This window comes from Thermobia domestica, chromosome 4, assembly GCF_964235325.1.
Source record: "Thermobia domestica chromosome 4, izTheDome1.hap1.1, whole genome shotgun sequence".
Taxonomy (NCBI): Eukaryota; Metazoa; Arthropoda; class Insecta; order Zygentoma; family Lepismatidae; genus Thermobia; species Thermobia domestica.
Window position 1 is genome coordinate 2366171 of NC_137457.1, and position 24554 is coordinate 2390724.

A 24554-nucleotide genomic window follows, 5' to 3' on the forward strand; every position below is an offset into this window, starting at 1 on the left:
CCTATTCACACCAGGCAAATGCCGGATGGTACCTAACGTACAAATCTCAGGCTCAATCCTTCCTTTTCTTTGGATAGTGTGATCGCCGAGGGACGTTATCTCTTATACGTAACGGCCTAATACGGCTATAGATGCTGAAAGCTTAGAAATCTAATTCCTAATCTCCTAATCCTAGCTTACCAAAAAACTCCTTCATACATTTAACTTTTCTATCCGTGTGTGTCTGTATTCGTCTGTCCGCAAAAAAAAAAAAAAAAAAAAAAAAAAAACCTCAACAAGTATATGATGTAGAGGATCAAAAGCTGGGAATCGAGTTCTTTGATGGAGATGATACTCATACCGGAAGTGGTAGAAATAAACAATTTCCGGTTATATAATAAGCAAACGCAATAATATAGAGCAAACACAATAGTAAATAGTGACAAGCGTTTTCCTGAAATCTATTAAAGCGAAGAATACATTTAATATCCATCCTTAACTCTCTACTAAAACCGGAAGTGATAGAAATCCAGGACAACTTCCGGTTTCAATATTGATTTACTAAGAGGTGGTGAGAATTATATTTTGCTGTATTCGAATCGATTTAGTGTTTTAAGAAGATTTAGGATTTTAGATTTCTGGCCTTTCGACATCTAAGGCCATTTACCCTTCACGATTTGAGGGATGGCGTCCCTCGGTGAGCACACAATCCAGGGAAAGGGGAGGAAGCGGCTTGGGACCTATAAGTTAGGTAAAACCCGGCATTTGCCTGGTATGAATGAGAAAAACCTCATTCAGGGTGGCTGACTTGAAAAAGCGTGTCACACTTTTTCGATCGAGTGACCCGGCCGGGAATTAAACCCGGGGCTGCTTTCACCGAAAGTTTAGCGTTTTAAGAATATCCGTTTATACTATCTTCTTTCTTAACCTCATATTGAAACCAGAATTGATAGAAAAGAATCACTTCAATTTTTAACGTTGATGTCATTAGAGCAGTGATCACCAAACCGTCGATTCCAAGCTAGTAGTAGTTCGCGGTGACACTTTTGGTAGATAGCGTTAACGCTCCGGTTGGCTAATCTTGATTCATCTAAAGGGGTCACGGTGGCTCAGTGGTAGAGCGTTCACCTCCGGTGCTTGAGGTTCCTTGTTCGATCCCAGCTCGCGCCGTGTGGACTCTGTGGTAGACAAACACCATGCTCGTGGGTTTTCTCGGGGTTCTCCCATTCCCTCCCACTTTCTTCATTCCACCATTTCGAACATTTCTCATGATCACCGTCTCCTTTAGCCTAACCGGCATAACCGTGGACGTAAAACTTAAAAATTTCATTTCATTTCTTCATTTTCTTGATTCCTCCACTGAACGCACGTTAACGACAGGGGGCACTGACGACAACGACTGTTTGTTTCTCCCGCGCAACTGCCATTGTCAGCCTCGTCTCACAGTTGATTGTATTCGCGTGGGGTTGCGCACGTTATGTGTTTCGCGTGTATATTAGACATTTGCTAAACGTTATGTTTTTCGTGTGTATATTAGACATTTGCTAAACGTTATGTTTTTCGTGTGTACATTAGACATTTACTAAACGTTATGTTTTTCGTGTGTATATTAGACATTTGCTAAACGTTATGTTTTTCGTGTGTATATTAGACATTTGCTAAACGTTATGTTTTAATGTGTATATTAGACATTTGCTAAACGTTATGTTTTTCGTGTGTATATTAGACATTTGCTAAACGTTATGTTTTTCGTGTGTGTATATTAGACATTTGCTAAGTGTTATGTTTTTCGTGTGTATATTAGACATTTGCTAACTTGGATAGGTCGATTTCATATTTACTAGAAATTTAAGATTATAGCCAATAAGCAAATGTAAGATTTTTTTTTAAAAAAAATTGTAGTTCTTTTGATTGGTAGCTCACAGTACGATTTAAAAACTGTACGGTAGGTCAGAAGTTTCGTAAGTTTGGCGACCACTGCTATAGTCTAGAGAGACACAGTAATGAATAGCGATAAGACGTTTCCTGTAGACAATTGAACGTTTCCAGAGTATATTGCATCTCTATTCTAATTTACGTACTAAAACCAGAGATGGTAGAAATTTATATTACTTTCGGTTTCATTATTAACACTTGATGCTGCTACTTATTTAATAGCTAGTTATAACGTGGAAACTCTTGAGAACTCCAACCAGATATTGAGTTCGCGGAGATTGTATTCATAAAGCAAAATGGTAATTCTGACAATTTTATCTTCATTATGAACACAAACTGCGGATCTACTCATTTAATCTTTTCTCTTAAGGTTTTTCTCCAAACGTTTAAGTCGTTCGTTGCTAAGGACTTTACGGAAACTAGAGCTATTATTGTATCTTTGGGTGGTGTACAATGTAGCCTAGTAGCTAGGTCTGCAGTCCTGAAGAAAGATTCCTCTATCAAAGCGTAACCTGAGATGTCCTACTGTTATAACCTACTTTTGCATTAATTAATTTACTTGATTGCTGTCAATTATACAGGGTGTTTCAAACAACACCAATAACGTTTGAGATGTTATTCCTGACACCAAGATAAGACAAAAAGTATAGATCAACCTGGGTACACAAATGCTTTCTTTCCGAGTTATGGCCCATCAGAAACACGAAGAAATGAACTTAAAAGTCCATAGCTCCAAAACTATGGAACCTACCGTAGTTGAGTCAAGACTTTACGTAGCAATAATCTGTGCCCTATCCAAAAATCAATGTTTCAGAATCCTAAGATATTCACCCAGCAATTTTTATAGAGGAAGTTTGGCTACGGGAATATAATTTGAAGTACTCACCAACTACTTCTATAAAAAGTGTTGCGGAGATATCGCCGAATTCTGAAACTTGAATATTTGCATAGCGCATATATTAGTAAACTCTTGACTCAACTACGGTAGGTCTCATTGTTTTGGAGCTATGGACCTCTAAATTTCATTTTTTCATGTTTTCGGCAGCCTATAACTCAGAAAGGAAGCATTTGTGCACTCAGGGTGGTCTATACTTTTTGTCTTATCTTGGTGTGAGGAATCACCTCCCAAGCGTTGTCGGTGTTGTTTTGAAACACCCTGTATAATGCTCCTTATCATTTCATATTTAACGTGCGCTCCAAAATTAGTGACACATTCTTACAGGCGGAATAGCAACATATCACTTGGTTTGCATGCGTATTCCTGTCAGAAGATGCCGTATCCCATATGGATCGGTTCGAGAACAACTATAACTGGCATTAGTGCGCAGCAGGTGCAGACAATCCTGGTGTTGCAATTCACAAATTGTAGTCATGTGCTTTATTAACTGTGGGGGCGTGATGGTACTCTTCTTGGTATGTGCATCTTCCGTGAAATAAGAAGTTCTATGAGATTTGTGCACATATTAGAAACTTTCACTCATCCCGTTGTTCCAGCTTGGAACGATGCTAAATTTTTTCTTATTTTGATGTGATGAAATGTCTCTTACAATTTCTCGATCTATTTCATTAACACCCTGTATATATGCATCAGTGTATTACAACATATATTTAGTATTTGCACTACGTTTCTCGGAGCTTGGTTATTACAACATACGTACCTTGATGAAGGATATGTGCATTGTTATAGTAAAATAATTAATATTCGTAGATAGATTAACACCTACTAATTTTTGACCATTTTATATTTGCGCCCCTTTTTCAAAAAATGAATGCATTTGACCTAAGTTTTTGATATTATCCTAGCAGCAATCTTGGTTGGGCCTTAGTAGATAATTGGTTGGGAATTTGTTTAAAAATTCGTTGGCCAGTCAACAATTTACCGTCATTTATTCAACAGTTTTAACATCGCTGTCAATTGCAATTTTACTTCTTTGGTAGGAATTACGTTCGCAATTGAGTTGGTTATCAAACATTCGGCAAAGCGGAAAGTTACAATGTAAGGTGAACGTTATCAGTTGGCTAACACAGTGGTTCGAACGTTATCAGTTGACTAACACAGTGTTTTTAATGTTATCAGTTGGCTAACACAGTGATTTCAACGTTACCAGTTGGCTAACACAATTGGTTAACAATGTGGTTTTAACGTTACCAGTTAACTAACACAATGATTCTAACGTTATCAGTCGGTCAACACAGTGGTTCCAACGTTATCATTTGGATAACACAGTGATTTGAACATTATCAGTTGCTAACATAGTAGTTCGAAAGCTATCAGTTAACTAACACAGTCATTCAAACTTTTTAAAATTGGTAACAAACGTTATGGAACGCCCATGATATTTGTTTACCAATATAAATTATAATAGTGTAAGCCTAAGTTTCTGTAGAATATTGAGTCTATGTAGTACTGAGCAGTGCTGTTGCTACTAAAGGTTTTGATTGGTACAGTCTGTGTCAAAATTGATTTTAAACGCTTGAGGGACTCGTTATGAGGACAAGGGTGTGACATATTTTGTAACTTTCGTATAAACTGAAAAAAAAAAGAAAGTTCAACATTCCTATGCAATAGAATGCAATTACCTATACAAAACGAGATTCCCCTGCCATCTGCAAGTACATTTCCAAAATTAAACTACCTACATGCTATTCTGTGGTCCGATCCCAACTCGTTCCATCTAATAACTCAATGTCACCAGAAATAGTGCTTACTATTGTCTTCCTCCGATTCGCTAAATTATTACATGTTTCATGATTTTTAAATTTAGCGACTCACCCAATGGGACTGTGCGACATACCAGTTGGTAACCACTTTGCTAGCCTACTATTTCCTATTGTTGTGACTATTGACTGTTCAATTAAGGTTGTGTTACATCTGCTAGTTTTTTAGTTCTAGTTAGTGTTAGGGTAGTTGTTTTTAGTATTGGTTAACAGGTTAAATGTTACATTTCTTTTTCAGCTATATAAGAATTGTCTGTGTATACCCGCATTTTCTTCACCAAATATATCATCTAATACACAACTCATGAAATCTGATAGTTTCCACTCGACGATGAATTATTCTAAAGAAGAAAACGATGCTGAGGACGAGAAATATTTAAATATTGGAGGCACAGCAAAACCTGGTCCTTGCCCAGTCGACTGCTCGTCAAAATTCTTCATCTTCTTATCTATTGTGTGTCTCTTGAAATTTCTTGGCGCCTCAGGACGAGCCAGTAATTTCCTCGTCTCTGTCAGGTAAGGTTTCTTTCTTTAGTGTTTAGTTAAGACATATTGAAGTAACTTTGACAGTCCATCAGCTGACGTCACATCTCATATATTATTTTCGTATGACAATATACTGTATAATTATTATCGGTATAATATGATGTTTAATCCTTTCACTTTAAAGGGGCCGCGGTGGCTCAATGGTAGAGCGTTCATCTCTGGTGTATGGGGTCCCCGGTTCAATCCCAGCTCCCGCCAAGTGACCTTTGTGGTGGACAACCACCGTGTGAGTGGGTTTCCTCGAGGTACTCTCTTTTCCTTCCACTTTCTTCATTCCACCAATTCATTCATTTCTCATAATCACCATCTCCTTTAGCCTAGCCGAGATAACCATGGAACGCAAACAAATATTTCATTTCATTTCATTCCTTTCACTTTTAAAAAAAATCCTCTGCTTTTGAATGGCAAAATGCACTTTTTCAAACAAAAAGCATGATTTTATCATTAGACTTCATGTATTCAATCATGGAAATTATATTGTGATTTTAAATCTATACGTATAAAAATGAAAGTGACTATGTGTGAGACTTACTAACTCTTGAACCACTCGACCGATCTCAATCAAATTTTCAAGATAGACGAGGTTAGGATCTAGGATATTTTTTTTATCATTTCACTTTGACGGTACAACTTAGGGGACGGTGATATATCTATCTATATCTATTTATCTATCTATCTATCTATCTATATATCTATATCTATATCTATATATATATATATATATATATATATATATATATATATATATATATATATATATATATATATATATAATGATCGAAAGTGACTGATACTAGTGTCAAATCCATTGTTTTCGGGATCGCTGAGATGAACAGTGACACTTCTAATGCCGTTTAAATTTGTTTTCGCGCTTCCTATGGTAATCTAATATATTCGTACTTCATAGAGTAGAAAAGATTGACAAATTTGCTCCCAGACGTATCCTTGTTCTCTTTCATGACACTCTAAGAAACGGTTTTGGTCATGCCTGATCCGGTTAATGATACAGACTAGCAATATCATGTGTATATTTCCGATTACTACCCACAACATGCATCGCGGGACGTTTTATATCAATTATCCATAAGATCAGCTGTAGATCTGTCTGGGGTGGCTAAAAGGAACCACAAAAATCGTCAGTCAGAATCGTTTATTTTTTTTTTTTTATCTCCTGTGTTGTTAGGCAACTGCTAACAATTTTCAGAAAAAGACTCCCATCTAGCCTCTAGTTACAATATCGACTTTCAGCAAACGCATTCCTTTTTAGTCGTATGAAGACTTCCATTCTGCATACTTCGAACGCATTTTACGTCCGAAGTTTATGGACTACCAGCTCCAGAATACCTCATGTGTTCTAAGGAATGCGTAATGAAATATATTTTGTTACACTTTCGGACTGTCGTAGCCCTGAAACTACGAACTTTTCCCACAGGTTCGTAGAGGCTTTCTCCTTATTTTGAAATGGTGAGGAATTACCTCCTAAAATTTGTCATTTAAAGTTTAAATCTTTAATTGGAGGCAATGGCGTACGCAAAGAGGATTTCGGGGTTGTATGAATTCCTTCCCCCTTGAGCAAGATATGCAAAAATAAAAATTCACAATAAGATTAATGTCTAGATCTTTCCGAAATTTGGAACTAGAGACCCTTGTTTTGAAAGGTATACCATACTTCAAACTCGATTTTTGCCGCTCTTCGAAATTTACCACCGAATCCCTGTGAGCTATGCGTAAATATGATCCTCCTAATGTATATTGTTTATGTGGTAAGGACGATAACAGTTCGAGATTGTAGCCCTTCACCTAATTTATTTTATAAAAAAAATACTACAAAATAGTATTTGTATCCACAATGTGAATGTCTTAAAATCTTCTTTATGACCAGTGAGGTGAAGGAAGGAAAAGTTTTATACGGGAACCCTCTAGCTCATAGCAGTCTCCAGGGTATCTCGCAGCGACTTCAGGATATGGTACTTTTTGGCTATCTCCTTAGCTCATGGCAGCCTCCAAGATTTTAATCAGGGTAGTATTCCATTGTCCAGGACTACCTAAGGAGCAGGTATAGGTTAAGTGATCAGTGGTCAATTGATACTCCTGTACTATTCGGGTCCATTTTTATAGACCATTTCTGGGTGACTCGTTCCTCTTCGGTTCCTGTCTTGCTGTCTTCGTATCCCCCTGGTTTTATGTGTATCGTCTGCTGTACTGATGCTTGTAAATAATAGCACGTGTTGGTGGATCACTAGGTGTTCTCGGTGCTATGCTAAACGCTGCTTGAAGAGTGCTACGTTGCCAGGTAGTGTCGAATGCTTACTGGAGCCAGATAATAAAAGAAGTAATCATGGAATTCTGCTTGGATACTTACTGGAGAAATTAGTTTTCGACCCTTACCGCAATTTACAGCTAAGTTCCGCTTCTCGAACTGCAACGCTAGAATCCAGGAATTAAACGTACAAATTTGGCAACAACGCGTTGTGGCGTTCTGCGCAAGTTTCTTCTCAAAATTTATTTTCTTAAATGTAAATTAATATTTAAATAAAATGTGAAATATAACACGAAAAACGGTCAAGCAATATATGTATTTCGTAATAAGATCGTTACTTTAAAATGCTTCACACATACAAATGAACATTTCATAGAATTGAGCACTTCTAGTAAGATCTAACAGCAAGTGCCATCTTGTGTGCTCATTGTAAAACGAATAAAATATTTTCTTTTATTTGCTCCCTTTTTCGATATCAGAAGACACAACCAAATGAATCAGTATCTTGTGTTGTAGCTGAAATATAACTTTATCTTCTAGTACAATATTTATAATATGTAACATTTCATTGTGCAGTAGTTAAGGGAATGAGCTAAAATATGTAATGACTTACGGGTGGTGATCCACCTTAAAGATGGGGATCCTTACAATATTTAGTTTCTGCATTTCTCGACCATGTGTTGTAGATCTATGAAATTGTTAGCTATAAAGAATTAAATCGGAGAACAGCATCAGTATGATAGAAGTTGTCATTCCTCACATATTAAGTAAGTACAATAAACATTGTTTTTTTCTTTTCTAGGTGTGTGGACGAGAAGGATAAACCAGTCTCGATGGGTCTTAATTTAACTTTACTCAGTTTGTTAGCATTTATTCCGTCACCAATTGTATTTGGAGCAATGTTTGGTGAGTACAATTTTTTATTTTTTATTTTAGCTACTGTATATGAGAAGCTAGTCGCAACAGAATAGCAGCTGAAAGATAAAAAATTTTAATACTTAGATAGAGAGAATTTGAGCTTATGATCTACAGGGCTTTCTGCTTTGATCCACGTCCTTTTTTTTAAGGTACTTAACGTGGAAACCGGATTAAACATAAGCAGATAAAGCTTACCATTATGGATCCTGCAATTTAATATTTTCTGTGAAAAAATGTTTTCGTCTTTCTCTTAATACATTTTTTGCACACATAAAGTTCTTTAGGGGTACCAAATCGTAGAGGACAATATTTGTATCATGGAATGCCACTTGCTGAGAAGATGTAATATGCTTGATTAATTTTCTTCAACATTTATACGTCATGTAGAATTTTAACCCTGATTGAACACTTGACTCTCCATTTCGTATAAATGCTTTGTCAATTGCCTCTGAAAGCAATCGCATTGTTGCTAATTGGAACAATTGTATTGCTGTTGAGAGTTCTAAGCCTCATCATTCTAATTCTGTTATTTTCTTCGAATTTCGGTTGAAATGTCTTTTACTTTCGAGCGACGAAAGAAGAAAGGTTGGTGATCGTGAAAAAATCGAATTCGAAATTTTATCGGATTTACACGTTTTCATGGTCCATATTTACCAAAAAAGTGATTTATCGACATCTGTCCGTGTGTATGTCCTTATATACATTCACCCAAAGGTTGTACCGTTCAACATCTCTCAACCAAATTTTAAACTTTACGATTTTTATGCGATTCTTTAGTTGTTTAAAAAAAATTTGCTCTTAATCCCGAAAACTAAGAGTAATTCACTTAAGAGTAAAAATCACTTAAGAGTAATTCACTTAAGAGTAAAAATCACTTAAGAGTAATTCACTTAAGAGTAAAAATCACTTAAGAGTAATTCACTTAAGAGTAAAAATCACTTAAGAGTAATTCACTTAAGAGTAAAAATCACTTAAGAGTAATTCACTTAAGAGTAAAAATCACTTAAGAGTAATTCACTTAAGAGTAAAAATAAAAAATTGCGATATTTTCCAAAAAGCGGCTGTAATGATCTGGTTTATATATCATAAATCAACATTCCAGAAACAAGCCCATCATGTGGTATAAATCATTTCTATGGAAAAATCAAGAAGGGCTAGTTTATTCTTTTTTCGAATTATTTTCTCCAAAACGACTCATGCGATTTTGTTATTATTTATAGTATATAAACAAATATTTCACTAATAAGCCTAACATATGGCATAAGTTATTTCTTATGGAAGAATTTACAAAAAGTAGTTTAATTTTGGGAATGAGTTTTCCGAAAACGCCTTATAATTTTGTTCGTATTTCACAAGAAAATGTTTCACTAATAATTGCAGGACAACATGATTTACTTTAAGGAATTGGAAAGAAAAGGTTTAGTAGGGTGGTCCGTACCGTAGAGGGGGGCTACTTAAACTTTGGAGGAAACTTTGACATTTTCGGGGATACTTTGACACCATGTTCTTCAAGATATTGTTAACTCACATTCAAGCACACCGAGATGGAAAAGGAAAGGTTGTTGTAATAGGAGACAACTTGGGATCTCATTTCTCCCCAAATGTAAAAGCTGCAGTGAAAGAAGGAATCTATTTCACTTGTCTGCCGCCTAACTCAACGCTTCTTCTGCAACCTTTAGATGTCGGAGTATTTGCCCCCTTCAAAAAACACTGGAGACAGATCTTGGAAAAATGGAGGAAGAAATCGCGTCAGAAGGGAATGATACCTAAGGAGCAAGTTCAAGTTATATTGAAAAGACTCATGCATGCTTTGGCTGCTAAAGTTCCAAGCAATCTCCAAAGTGCTTTTAGAACAACTGGGCCTTATCCCTTCAATAAGCAGGCTGTGCTCAAGAATCTTCCTGGCGGTGACAGTGGTACATCTGAAAGGATCTTGGATGAAAGCCTTTTGGAATTTCTGAAGGAATAACGAGGTTTCAACCAAGAGAGAATCCGCCAGAGAAGAGAAAAGAAAGTGAACGTAGCACCTGGAGCACTAGTTACTTTGAAAAGCAACAAGAACAACAATCAACTCGAATCTGAAGAACTTCCAGAACTTGAAGTGCAAGAGGAAAAGATTGGATTTGTTGTGCGCCATGCAAGTTGTGGGTCTGCGGGATATGTAACAACGGATCCAGAGATCCGTTCTATGAATGCAAAAATTTTCAAGATATGTAATAGAACTCATTACTGTACCAGTTCTTATTACAAAACATTTTGTAGTTTCGATTTCAATTTTTTATTATTTTTCTATTGTTTCACTTTGTTTGATAGCCAAGTTTTAGTTTCAGAATTTGTTAAAAGTGTTCTCAAATGTAGAAAGGGTAAATAAAAGTAAAAAAAAAAAAAAAACCTACCCCAAAATCTAGCCTTTATCATCCATTAACAAAAAATGTTTTTTTTAAAAAAAATAAAATCAAGTGTTAAACAAGCCCCAAAAGCCATTCAAATTCGACCTAAAATGAAAAGAAGTAACGTGTCAAACTAGCCCCAAATCGTGGGGCTACATAGTCACTAATTTAAGTCAGAATTTTTGGGTGTAAGACTTCGTGTAAGGAAACGTTATTAATAGGGGTTTGTAGCCAAAGGTCCATTTGGTGTAATTGCACACATGCAATATAATATCGAAAATAAATACAAAAGTTATGTTCAATAAACTTTCCAAAACATGTCAAAGTACCCCCCTTTACGGTAGCTTTTATATTTACTTATATAAATCCTACTTGATTTTTGATAATGAAGATATTGTAGGCCTCCACTGCTTATTGAATAACCATCATTTTTCAACACATGAATGAATATTCCAATGATGATTTCAGAAGATTTATCCTTAAGACGCATCACGGCGAAATTAAAATACCACTAATTTTACAGTAATTATGTGATATCTTCAAATAGCTAAGAGATAATCGTAATGTGGAACAAGAGCGCCCTAGACAATATTATTTTATATGAGATACTATTATCACGACTCACTTTCTGCTTTCGATTTCCAGCCATTTAGAAAATCGGTATTTATTTCCGCGTTTCTAAAAGCTACTAGTGGCTTGTGATAACGGTACCTCATGCAAAGTAATGTTGTCTAGGGCTTTCTTGTTTCACATTATAACGACTTATCAAAAAGATAGTCGTAAACCTGGTTCGTTTGCTGAGGTAAAAATTCGAAGTGGTAGTATTTCTTTGACATGAAAATATTAGCTTCGATATTTAAATACCATTAATCTCACCTTTTTAATAAAAATGACAACGTCTATAAACGGTGTTAAACTGGTTTATTATTTGATATAACTTATAATATCCTTTTCTTAAAACTGTTAAGTACACAAACTCACTGACTAGGTAACCATAAAACATGTCCATAGCAACAACTATCCCATAATAATCACTTACATATATTAAAAACATTCTTCTTTTGTTAATATGAAATGAACATTCTACTAAGTATAGTGCATATGTATGAGTACTTTCTGCCCTAGGTACAGGTAAATATTACTCAAACCAAAGTATTTTGTTATATAAAAATGTCGCTCGACAAAGGGACTGAATATAAAAGTCATGAGTAGGCTTGGCTTTTATCTTCAAGAACCACTGGTCCGTTTACATTAATGTTCATACATTACATATGTCCATCATATTTTGATCGCACCTTGTATATCTATTCATTACATTTCACATATACATTAAACAAATCTTTCATTTCATCAATATTTATCTTTAATTACATTAATTATATTTATTTCATTATTATCCACTATATTATTAATATATCTCCTTATTAAAAATATCGTCGCTCATTTAATTAATCGTCGCAGGGTGCGATTTCAAAAATGTAAAGGACAAACGTGGGTTATAAAGAGTCAGAGCGCATTATATAATAAATAAGTTAGATGTTGCATTTAAAGGTATACATCGTAGCACTAAGATGTTATAATAAAGAAGAATCTCATTCAAGGTAGTCGTTGAATAATTGATTTTATAGAATAGATCTTCTTCTTAACATAATCTTTGACAATTAAGTTTTCAACACAAATCAATCTAATATAAATAATCTTTGCTTTTAATTAATTATAAATCGAATTATGATTCTTCACATGAACAAGAAAGAATAAAAAATCATTTGAAAATTAATTTTCCAGTCTACCTAAAACTCTATTTAAGCACTTCAAGTATTTTTAAGAATCGTTTTCATTATTGATATTAACACATAAACTTAAAAATAAAAATTTACAAGAATCTATAACTGATATGGTTTTAACCTAATTTCATTAACGTTAATCAGGTTACATTCGTACTTGCATACGATTCTAATAAAGTACACTGTACTGCGCAATCATGATTAGGTTCTACATTATGTTGTACATGTCTTTCATCGTGATTCTGATTTTGGTATGAAGTCCCATCTCTTGATCTCCAATTACGTCTATCCACGTATTTCGCTGTATTTCTGGAATTTCGCCATACATTACGTCGATTTTTAAACCTATTTTGACTATATGGTCTTACATATGAATTGCTACGATTAATTAGGTTAGGCGGATTCCCTACATAACCTTGTTTATTTTGCTCATTTTGATTGCTAGAGTATACTCGGCTTAGGTTATGTTCCGTATTATTCACACTTCGGATATTTAAATTCCGAACAGGCACCAAATGATCTGAATTATTCTTATTTTTACCCATTCCTGATTGTGGATTCATGGCATGATATTGAGTTTCGTAGCATTGGACAAGCATCAATAAATGGCTGAAACTCATACACTGTGTGGAAAATAAGATCTGTTGCAATTTAAATGGAAGCAAATTTCGAATCGATGCTATTATTCTCGATTCCGATTGTAATGGATTAACAACCTTTAATTCGTTGTAGACATTTACAACAAACTCTACAACAGATTTATGCAATCGAGGATTGAAGTGTTGATTTCTAAGGGTGGCATCTCTATTTGCCAGCAAAAAGTCATTTTCATAATTTGCGATCAATGCCGCTTTGAATTCCTCATATGTACTAATGTGATCACGTATTGCTTTAAACCATAAGGAACAAGGTGGGAGTAATACATGGGGTATTAATTTCATATATTGTGATTGATCTATACACATTATATTGCATTCGTCTTGGAATTTCTCTAAGAAAGAAGTAGCATTCTCATTACACTTACCACTGAATTTGCTCATAGCTCGAATTTCACTCATCTTAACACTTAATTTTACCTTCTTTTTCTCATTCCTTGTTCTTGTTGAGTGATAGTTCCTATTCATGACGCGCTGTGTCGTCGCACCATCTACGTTTCGCTCATCAGTACTCTTCGGACAACTTTCTTCTAGTATAATATCCTCATCAGACCCCGGCGAAGGCGAGTTCATCTCTGGTGAGTGGGGAAACTCAAAGCGATCACTACCCAAGTTATTACGGCAAATGTTGTCTTTAGCCTGTAACGTTCTAATCTCTTCCTGAATAGTAGCTAACAACTGTGTATTTACACGTATGTTATTAGAATTGTTGCTGACCTGGATCTTTTGCTGTTTAATGGAAGATTCTATTACTTCTAAATCTTTTTTTACAGCACTAATTTCTTGGTTTTGGTGATTGTGCTTTTCTTGACAATGATCGGATATCCTTTTTAACTTTTCCTCGAACTGTGAGGATATGTCATTCACCACCTGGACAATTGTCTGTTTCGTTTCATCTGATTTCTGTTCTATCCGTCTACTTAATTCTTCATATTGCTTGTTAGCTTCGTCAAACCTCAGTTCTATCTTCTGTTCCATGGTCTTGTTAGATTCGTTAAACTTCTGTTCCATGGTCTGGTTAGATTCGTTGAACTTCTGTTCCATGGTCTTGTTAGCTTCGTCAAACTTCTGTTCCATGGTCTTGTTAGCTTCGTCAAACTTCTGTTCCATGGTCTTGTTAGCTTCGTCAAACTTCTGTTCCATTCGTCTACTTAATTCTTCATTTTGTTTGTTAGCTTCGTCAGACTTCTGCTCTATGGTCTGCTTTATCTCGGTAGACATCTGCATTAATTGTCGCTGTAAAGCTAACAAGATTCGATCCTCCGATGTCAATCCTGGTGTTACACTAGTTTCACCTTTGTCACTAGTATTTGATTCCTGCTGCATTGTTTCGTTGTCCATTTTTCTTATGATTACTTTACCACTTCGCAATATGGTTAAGTTCGTATTCATTAACTGTAATATAAAAGTAAATTCAACCTTACTCTTCTTCGGGAATTGAATTTACAAAGTCCCGGGTGAGGTAAACCAAAATTTTTATAACGACTTATCAAAAAGATAGTCGTAAACCTGGTTCGTTTGCTGAGGTAAAAATTCGAAGTGGTAGTATTTCTTTGACATGAAAATATTAGCTTCGATATTTAAATACCATTAATCTCACCTTTTTAATAAAAATGACAACGTCTATAAACGGTGTTAAACTGGTTTATTATTTGATATAACTTATAATATCCTTTTCTTAAAACTGTTAAGTACACAAACTCACTGACTAGGTAACCATAAAACATGTCCATAGCAACAACTATCCCATAATAATCACTTACATATATTAAAAACATTCTTCTTTTGTTAATATGAAATGAACATTCTACTAAGTATAGTGCATATGTATGAGTACTTTCTGCCCTAGGTACAGGTAAATATTACTCAAACCAAAGTATTTTGTTATAACATTTCGATTACCTTTTACCTATTTGAAGATATCACATAATTACTGTAAAATTAGCGGCATTTTAATTTCGCAGTGATTAGGCCCCATAAGAAGTTGTGTGAGGTTTCAATATACAATGATTAAAGTAGTACTGAAATTATACTAGCAACCCACGTGGCGCACAATGGGAGATATGTCCCCAGGCACCAACAATTACGCCATACTGGTTCCAGGTACATTGTAAGGAGTCTGGCAATCCTAGAATAGTTCACATTTTGTAATTCTTTACACAAGATCAAGTGGAGACCATTGCATGACAGCTTCATTGGAGGAAGCGTTTTCCAAAAAAATACTTATGTGGATTAGTTTCTAGGTTTGGTAAAGATGAGCACGTCCATACAGATAGTATTTACCATTTGTATATTGAATTTTGTTTAACTTTTGAAATTCCTATTTAGTAGGTCAAATAACAATTCTTTCTTCCAGCATATGTTTTTTAAGCGAACGAAATTTTAGAAAGTAGTCAATGCACTATAGTTCGCGTCACCTGAATTGGCGTATGGCGTCAACCAATTAGCTGACAGCGCTACTTTGATTACTTATACAGTCATATTACCAAATAAATTCACATATTTCTTCCTTAGAGTTTACAGATTTATGCCCACTCCCTAAAATAGGATACCACCGAGTCTGAAAGGATACGTTGTGGGACATTATCTAATATTGCCAGAATTAATTGACAATTTTCTCTCCCCTATTGAATAACATACTATTAACTCTAGTAACTCTAACACTGTGAGTTTGAAATACTGAAACATTATGCTTTGTTGCCATTTTACCTAAAGTGATCTCACTACGCGCCTCCATATAATCCAACATTAAAGTTCATTTCTTTCCGTAATTAGTCACCATACAGTGATTTTCTTTATTATCCTTTTCGCTTGTCTCGTGCTAAAATCTCGTATAATTGTATCATATTCCCCATAAAATTTGTAATTTTGGTTAGCCACTTGCGAAACTTAACCGGAAAGAAGATTTTCTTTGGTCTATTGAATTGTTAATCAACAGCCAAAATAAACTAGCTGTACGATTTTCTAAGCATAGCTGCTGGAATATGCTCTTTGAAAGCAATTTAGGTAGTCAAGATTTTTTGGAGCAAGACTGTACATATGTTTTGAATATGGATGTTGATGGTTCTAACCTGGATAGAATATAATAACAGAAGATACATGCTACCTGAAAAGGCTATAGACTACACTTTACTCCATATTATATGTGTACCGATATTAATGAAAAAAGAGGTTCTAAAATCGATCCCTTTATATATGTTGTGTCTATGTTCACGCATAACTTCGCCATAGGTGAACCGGTTGCAGTGATCATTTTTTGTATGAAAGAGTATTCTTTTCTTTTAGTCCCACAAAAACTTCATAAATATTTAAAAATAGTCTTCGGAGCTAGATCATGTAACTCCACAAAGCCTTACAGTATTCATATATATATATATATATATATATATATATATATATATATATATTATGAACATTCATAACTTTCACAAAGGACACAGATTTTGATAGTTCTTTTATGGGTTGAAAGAACATCCTTTCCTTCTAGTTCCATGTAAACTTTGTAATGATCTAACTGTAGCCTTCAGAGGAAGAACATGAAATTCTTCAATAGCTGACTGTGTTCATATCATAAGTATGCGCATGATCTCGCCTAACTTCGACATAGATATACAGATTTCCCCTTTTTGTATGAAACAGTAACTTTTCTTTGTGGTCTCATGTAAACATCATAAATTATCTAACAATAATTTTTAGAACTAGACTATGAAGCTCTTCACCAGCTGATAGTCCTAATATGGTAATTAACTGACTTCAATGTGTGCATGTTCATGCATAACTTCAAAATAGGTATACCGATTATGATTATTCCTTTTTAGTTTAAATTAATATAATTTCTTACAGATTCCAAATAATTTTACCATTATCTGATTATAGTCTTTGGAGTGAGACCATGAAACTCATCAACAGATGATAATGTTAATATCGTGCTTGTATTCAGGTATGATTCCGCAATGCGTACACCGATATATTTGACAACTGTTTCTTAGGTTTAGCCACTTTTAGAGAAAGTTATTGCCTACTTTTAGTTTAGATATCAAAATTTAATGCACTACTGGGGGAAGTGGAAAATCTAATCAAACTTAAAAGAAAAATAACCGACTTCAAAAACGCACTAAATCCAGAAAATAAAATCTTTAAAAAATTAATATTAGCCAACTTCAGCAAAAGCGCTACAGAGTAGAAGATAATAATAATTAAGCGCTTAAAAGCAGAAAATAATAATAATTAAGCACTTAAAAGCAGAAAATAATAATAATTAAGCGCTTAAAAACAGAAAATAATAATAATTAAGCCCTTAAAAGCAGAAAATAAATCATTACTTTCATGTATAAAAATTTCTGTCCCTAGCCAAACAAATTAATTCCTAATATAAAATTAGTTTGAATGATGATTTTATGATGCACTAAAGCGTTTTTCACAGTCCTTTGCACCTTTCAAAAACAAACCGCGTAACTTGATGTTGTATCACTGCGCGCACGACTATTTGCTGATTGGTGAAGAGGAAATTGTTTCGTCTGTTTCCCGCAATATTTCTGCTGCAGCACGTGCCTGTATTTTTGCTACTGCGATGTGCATTATTCGTCTCACTCCCACACCATGGCCGTGATATAGGGCAAAATTCCCAATACTATATAATCCCCCCCTCCTTTAAGAACAACTGCACATTGCTATTTTTCTCCAAACTGTAATTATAGATGAAATTACAATGAGTTATGTCAAATTATCAACTGAACGATCAAGAGATGGCGCTGGTATGTAACAGCAAGCATATTTATCATTATGGGAGATTATTACTTTTTCATCTATTACCTAAATCATTATACATATTCATGAAAAGCAGATTGTACTTTTCCCCCTTAAGTTCAATTTATTGATGTGCTTTCTTACATTGCATAGCATGCGAATGTACAAATACTAAATTCAGTACTACAAAGTAAGTAAATAAATATTCTATGAGAACATGAAAATTAGCTATTATAGGTCTTAATTTTCTTCAAGTGAATTGAACAACGTTGATATCGTTTGATAAAGTATTTGCTTTTCTTCTGCACTTACGGGTTTGCGTTGTTTATGTTTAACAGAATAACTTCGAGCAGCAGGTAACCTGCTGGCTTCCTTGGGCGACATCTTTAAATTGTGGCGCTCACTTCATGTGTTTTGTCATTTGTTGCAACAGTTTTCCCTTACAAATTAGATTTTGGTTCAAGATTTTGATCCCATATAGATACGTACTTTGAGTCGAAACCTAAATGTTCTTACTGTGCCTTAACAATATATTAATTATCATAATACATTGCATTTGTTATGTACTATTTGCTCATGGAAGAATAAGCTGTTATTAGTCTCATTTTCAATGTTGTTAACTCATAGTTATTTTTCAGCTTTTCACAAAGAATGGTTGTCAAACAGTTTTCATTTCATGAAAATGGGCTAAGAAAATGAAAAAGAGAAATCAAGTGAACTCGCTGTTCTTATTGAAGATAATAAGTTCCTTATAATATTTCAGATCTTTGTTTGACCTTTCATTAGAGATGAGGAAATAGTCAATTAAAAAGAGAGAGAGAGAGAGAGAGTGAGGGGGATAGAGAGAAGTTAAAGAGGATAAAATCTGTTTTACTGATTCATTACGAAGTAATATAAGACTAATTTTTTCAGTTATAATTTGTATATACCGGTAGTCTTTTTAAGATGCGATCAGAACAAATGACCATTTAAAAGATGCAAAAACCGAGTATTCGGTGCCAGAAATGAAATAATGCACAAAGGAATCTTCAACATTTAAGAATTTTTATAGTGTTGGATAGGAATGTTCATAACTTTTGAGTCTTATTTTTTTCTGGCTGCAGTGAAATTAACAGAAGGTACTATGTGCATGTTAAATAATGTGTCTTTATTCCTATGTAGAATCTAAAAAGTTTCTTGGAATTTGTTGAATAAGATGTCGATTGAGTCTTCATACTCTCATGACTGATATTAGTTTATGGCGTAACTTTTCTGTTAGATATCAAATGAAAGGGTAAGTCACGAGGATTCAAAATATATTTTATAGGTATTTTATGACATATAACAAAGGAAATAAAATAATAAATTCTCTATTCAATAAATAAGTAAACTCAGTAATAGTTTTCAAGTTCTTGCAGAATGAGCAATTGCTTGTTCCAAACACTCGCTCGCCTATAATGGAAACGTACAAGGAGCTTAATTTTGAAATGAAATTAAATTAAATTTTTCGAGTTTTACGTCCCAGGATTATGCAGGCTAGTCTAAAGGAGACGATGATGATGAAAACATGAATGAAATGTTGGAATGAAGAAAGTGGGAGGAAACTGAAGGACCAGAGGAAACCCACGCACACGGTGTTTGTCTACCACAAGGTTCACTGGGATCGAACCAGGAACCCCATGTGCCAGAGGTGAATGCTCTACCACGGAGCCACCGCGTCCCCCCAAGAGCTTAATTTTGAATAGAAGTCGTGAGTATAACTGCACATGTTTCTAGATCTGATAATTAACTCCTTTGTGGATATATGATCCGCGTACTCGTCGTCGGACGGGAGACCCGCGTTCGATTTCCGGAGGAAGTTCATGTAGTTCGGATTACTCGTTCGGCTGTAGGTCCAAATCTTATACAACCTTGTTGTTGAAGGGGACGATAAACTTTAATCCATCCATCCAACCATAGATCTGCTAGTAGGAACACTAAGTCACCATGTAATAGTGGGTCTGAATCCTAACATTTTAAGTAGATTCTCAGCTAGAGGAAACATTAGGAGTGGGGATAGTAAGTTTTAGTTGTAATTTAGACTGGTAGAAGAAATTCAACGTTCTGCCCTTCTTCCTCCTGATGCGTGTATGCGTTTACATAGTAGTTCAAAGATTCAGGAGAGCAGTGCGTACGCCACTGCAAACGAGAGAAAATGGTTCCTGATTCTCTTATCACAAGCCCATGCCATTTTATTTTTAAGTTCATTGTTTTCCCCCTTCAGTTTGTTTATTCATTTCTTAGCACAAAATTGCATATAACATTTTTTGTTTAATTAGTTGGCAACATTTCTTCACTGCAGTCGGCATTATTTACAAGGGGTGCAAAGCTTCGTGAAAATCAGATTAGTTTGTTAGGCTTGGAACATACTACGAAAATTTTTATATAGATAATAGTAACGAATGATTTTCTGCTTTTAAGGGCTTAACTATTATTATTTTCTGCATTTTAGCACCTTCATTATTAATATCTACTTTTAGCAGTTTTGTTGAAACCTATTAATGTTCTTTCTGGGAAAAGGATTTTATTTGCATGAGGAATCATTTTTATTGCACATCAATTTGCACGGTTATTATCAGTTTGTACGCAATTATTTGGGCTTCGTCAGAAAAAAAAATGTGCAGAATGCCTTGACAAATCATTGAAAGCAATGAAAAGTGATACATTTTCTCCATAATTTTTATTTTCACTAACTATTGTAGAACTGCACGCCAGGTTTTGTTTGTTTGGTAATGTTTCGAGGTATACATGTATGACAGAAAATCGATGCGCTTGTACAGCAAACAGGCTGAACTAGAAAGTTTAATGGTTTATAGTGAATCGTATGGCATGGTACTCCGAAATTTAATCTTCTTGAAAAGTTGTAATTTTTTATGAGATTATCGTCCCCAATGTACTACTTTTAGGGTTACTCTTTGGTATTAACCTATTTACTTACATTTTAAAAACACAAATTGAAAATCACACTCAATTTCTTTAAAATACTTTTATATGTAAAATCTATTTTCTCTTCATGTGTTATATTTCTTTACAGATAGAACGTGTCTTGTATGGGGAAAGTCCTGCTCTGGAACTGGCAACTGCTGGTTATACAATGGCGCCTCCTTGAGGTATATACTTAACTTCACAGCAATCGGTTAGTATGCATATGTTTTATCTCTTCCGTCTTACTTCCAAACGGTCATAAACAGCTATGCACTCAACAAAAGCTATGCACTCACGTTCAGTGACTGCTGAGTTATGGTCACATATTTCTCACGAAAATTAATGAATGAATTTTTAAGTTCTACGTTACATGTTTATGGCGGCTAGGCTAATGAAAACGGTGATGATGAGAAATGAGTGAAATGGTGGAATGAAAAAAGTGGGAGGAAACGGAAGAACCCCGAGGAAACCTACACACACCGTGTTTGTGCATCACAAAGTTCACTTGGCGCTTGATAGGATTGAACCAAGGATCCCATGCCCCAGAGGTGAACGCTGTATCACTGAGCCACCGCGGCAGGCCTGTAACCAGCCCAAAAATGTAGGGGGGCTCGGCTGAAGTTAGGGGGGGGGGCCGATCCAACTATATGATAGTTCATCGCCATATTATAGTTCATTTGCAAGCCTACCGTGAACATTTTAGGGGGGACAGGAAACTTTTAGGCCCCCCTAGACCCCCTGGATACGGGCCTGCACCGCGACCCCCTTCTCACGACAAGTACTTAATCACCAGAAGTATAAGTTTACTGCAAAAAACGATCATATGTATTCTGTCTTTAAGTCGTTCTGAAACAACGAGAACGTTATTCTGAATATTCTCTACCTGATTTATACTTATTCAAAAACAGGCATGTAATTTGACTCTTTGTCTGTAAACGTGGAGTTAAACGCATCTCTGTTCGATCAGATTTGTGAATAGCGGAAGCATACAACTAGTTTTGTTTCTTATCGTTTAGAAATAAGAAGGAACAGAGTATATGTAATTAATATGCTGTCGTATAAAATTGAAATGTGTACAGCGAGATGAAAATTAACCTCCTGAGACCCTGCGTATTGCATACAATACGTTTTTCGAACATTCGTCATGGCTACGAATATTTAAGAACATGCCCGTATATCGGTTATTGTATTCGGGAAGTGTCGAAATTACTGCAGAAAAGGCAGCTGGTTTATGTTTTTACCTACAGGTGGCTCTATTGTCTACTGAAGGCGGGTAGAAGACAATTGGGGTTATGGAAGCATCTGATCCAGATATATTGATTGAATAATTACATTGATTGAAGAAAATAAAACATGGTGCAGTAAATTTCAAGTTTAATGATTTACATATTTTATGCTTATATTACGAGGGGAAATCTACAATTTTCCTTGTGTATTGTATGCAATACATAGCAATTTGAGACCCAAAGTACTGCATACAATTCGACCCATTACCGATCAATAGGAAAGCAGTATGATAAAATGGTTTTTAAATATGTACTATTGGGTCTATTGTTACCTAATATACAAAATTTCATCAAAAGTTCTTGACAAGTCAATGCTCGGGTCTCAGGAGGTTAACCCTCGCATTTCTCATCTATCCAAGATACACCCACCCACCCACCCACACACACACACACACACACACACACATATATATATATATATATATATATATATATATATAGCGTGTGAACTATAAGGAATGGTCTAAATTTTGTTTTTAAACAAACTGGAAGTCTCCATACATTCTAATTTTCGAGTTATAGGGTTTTAGCTACTATGATCTGTGTAATTGTGAAGCTATTGAAGCGTTTAGAAAGTATATAAGCTACAGTTGGAATCAGAAAACAATAAATTGAATGGATTTCGTTAAGTTAGCAAGGCGTATGAAAATTGATATACGTTTATAATGCATCGTAAACTCAAAAGTTTTAACCACAGATAATCAAACCTACAATTCTTTACTTAAAAAAAAAAAAAAAAAAAAAAAAACCACCTTAAAATTGTAAAACTCACGAACTCACGGTTCTTTTAAATACACCTTATTAAATATACCTAGATATAGTATTTTGTAGGAATATGGAAAGTCCATATTCCAAACCGCTTTTTAAGTCGAGATTCAACTTTTCAAAATCTTGGTAATGACCAACGAATAGAGAAACGAATAAATAGCTTTTCTCACTATAAATTGTATTGTCTATCCACTTGTCTGATAATCCAATGGAATAGTTTCACGCAAGGGTGCCGATCCTAGAGGAGGTAGGAGGCCCTCCCAATGCTCATGTGAGCCCCCGCATTATATTTATGAATATACAATATTTTGCATAATTTGAATTCAATTTGTCTTAAAATCTTCATATAGCCCCCCCCCCCCCCCCGAAGTTATAGAGAAATAGGCGCCCTTGTTCTCGTATTACGCTTCTTAGTGTTACGTGCTTGATTGTTCTGACTAGCAACTAACTACATTATACAATTCTTCTCTGTACTGGTACCATAGGCGGAATTAGGAATTGGTTCTTGGGGGGGGGAAGATCGTTTGTTTGCTAAGGGGGCACAGATCGTTTGTTTGCTAAGGGGGCACGGTTAATACAAATCAGAATTGAAGGGTCTTGTAAGTAGCATTTTTGTTTTTTGTCGAAAAGTTGGAGGGGCAATGCCCCCCTAGCCCCCCATAGTTCCGCTCATGACTGGTGCCATGCAGAGCATATGAATTCATTTGTAAGGAAGAAGTGGATCGTGAAATTTTTAAAAATTCTTCCGGTGCATTCCTTGCCATAATTTGACATTTGTGGTACTCATTTTGACAGACAATTTAGAAAATTAAGAATATAAAAAAACATCACTTAGATAGGTAGGCCTCAGAGAGAGCAAGCTCATTTTTTTTTTAATTTCAACGTCACACATTTATTCTCCAAGGTTCAGGGGGATTGTGATGATGATAATGACCGAAATAGGAGAATAAATTGGGAGAAATTTGGAAAATCCTGATAAAAACGTACGCGAATGGTGTTTCTCCACCACTAAACTTGAAATTATACGTAGTATGCACACGAATTTTAGAAAAATTAAAATTGGTTAAAAATTCCTGCTTGAATTCTGGATCGTGTTATATAAACATAGCTAATTAAGACTTATTAAAGGTTTGTCTTAAGGTTTTGCTTTCTTATTCTACTATGTTCAAATCGAACCATTTCATTTATCACTGTTCCCTTTCGCCCAAAAGAGCATGACAGTGGAACGTTAAAATCGTATTTTAAAGAGACAGATATTGCTTATAGCAGGAGTATTATGTTTTCTCGATTGACAGTACTGGACGTAATACAGGGTGGCCCAAAAGTAGGTATAGAGTACCGTACTAATCAAATCATTGCATTTTATATCATTTCTTATTGTTATCCATCAGGTAGACTCAGTTTCTTTATTATTTGTTCTTAATTTGTTTTTACTTACATCTTAAGCTCGGAAAAGCCGAAGCAAATAAACCCATAAACTAGAATCAAGGGCGACGATCCTGGGTTACCGGGGGGGCCGGGCCCCCCAAAGCTCATGTGGCTCCCCCTATTGTATTTATGAATATACAACATTTGGCATAATTTGAATGCAATTTGTCTTAAAATTCTCATATATGCCTTCTGCA

The 24554-nt window shown here is 35.1% G+C and overlaps 1 protein-coding gene across 1 annotated transcript in view; it reads left to right on the forward strand.

The window, feature by feature from the left end:
- Positions 1–24554, forward strand: part of Oatp58Dc (Organic anion transporting polypeptide 58Dc) — a 107245-nt gene that overhangs the window by 57435 nt on the left and 25256 nt on the right. The window contains exons 10-12 of the mRNA XM_081754994.1: positions 4871–5148; positions 8241–8344; positions 20985–21086. Of these exons, the coding sequence (XP_081611120.1) occupies positions 4871–5148; positions 8241–8344; positions 20985–21086 (484 nt within the window). The remainder of the gene's footprint in view (positions 1–4870; positions 5149–8240; positions 8345–20984; positions 21087–24554) is intronic.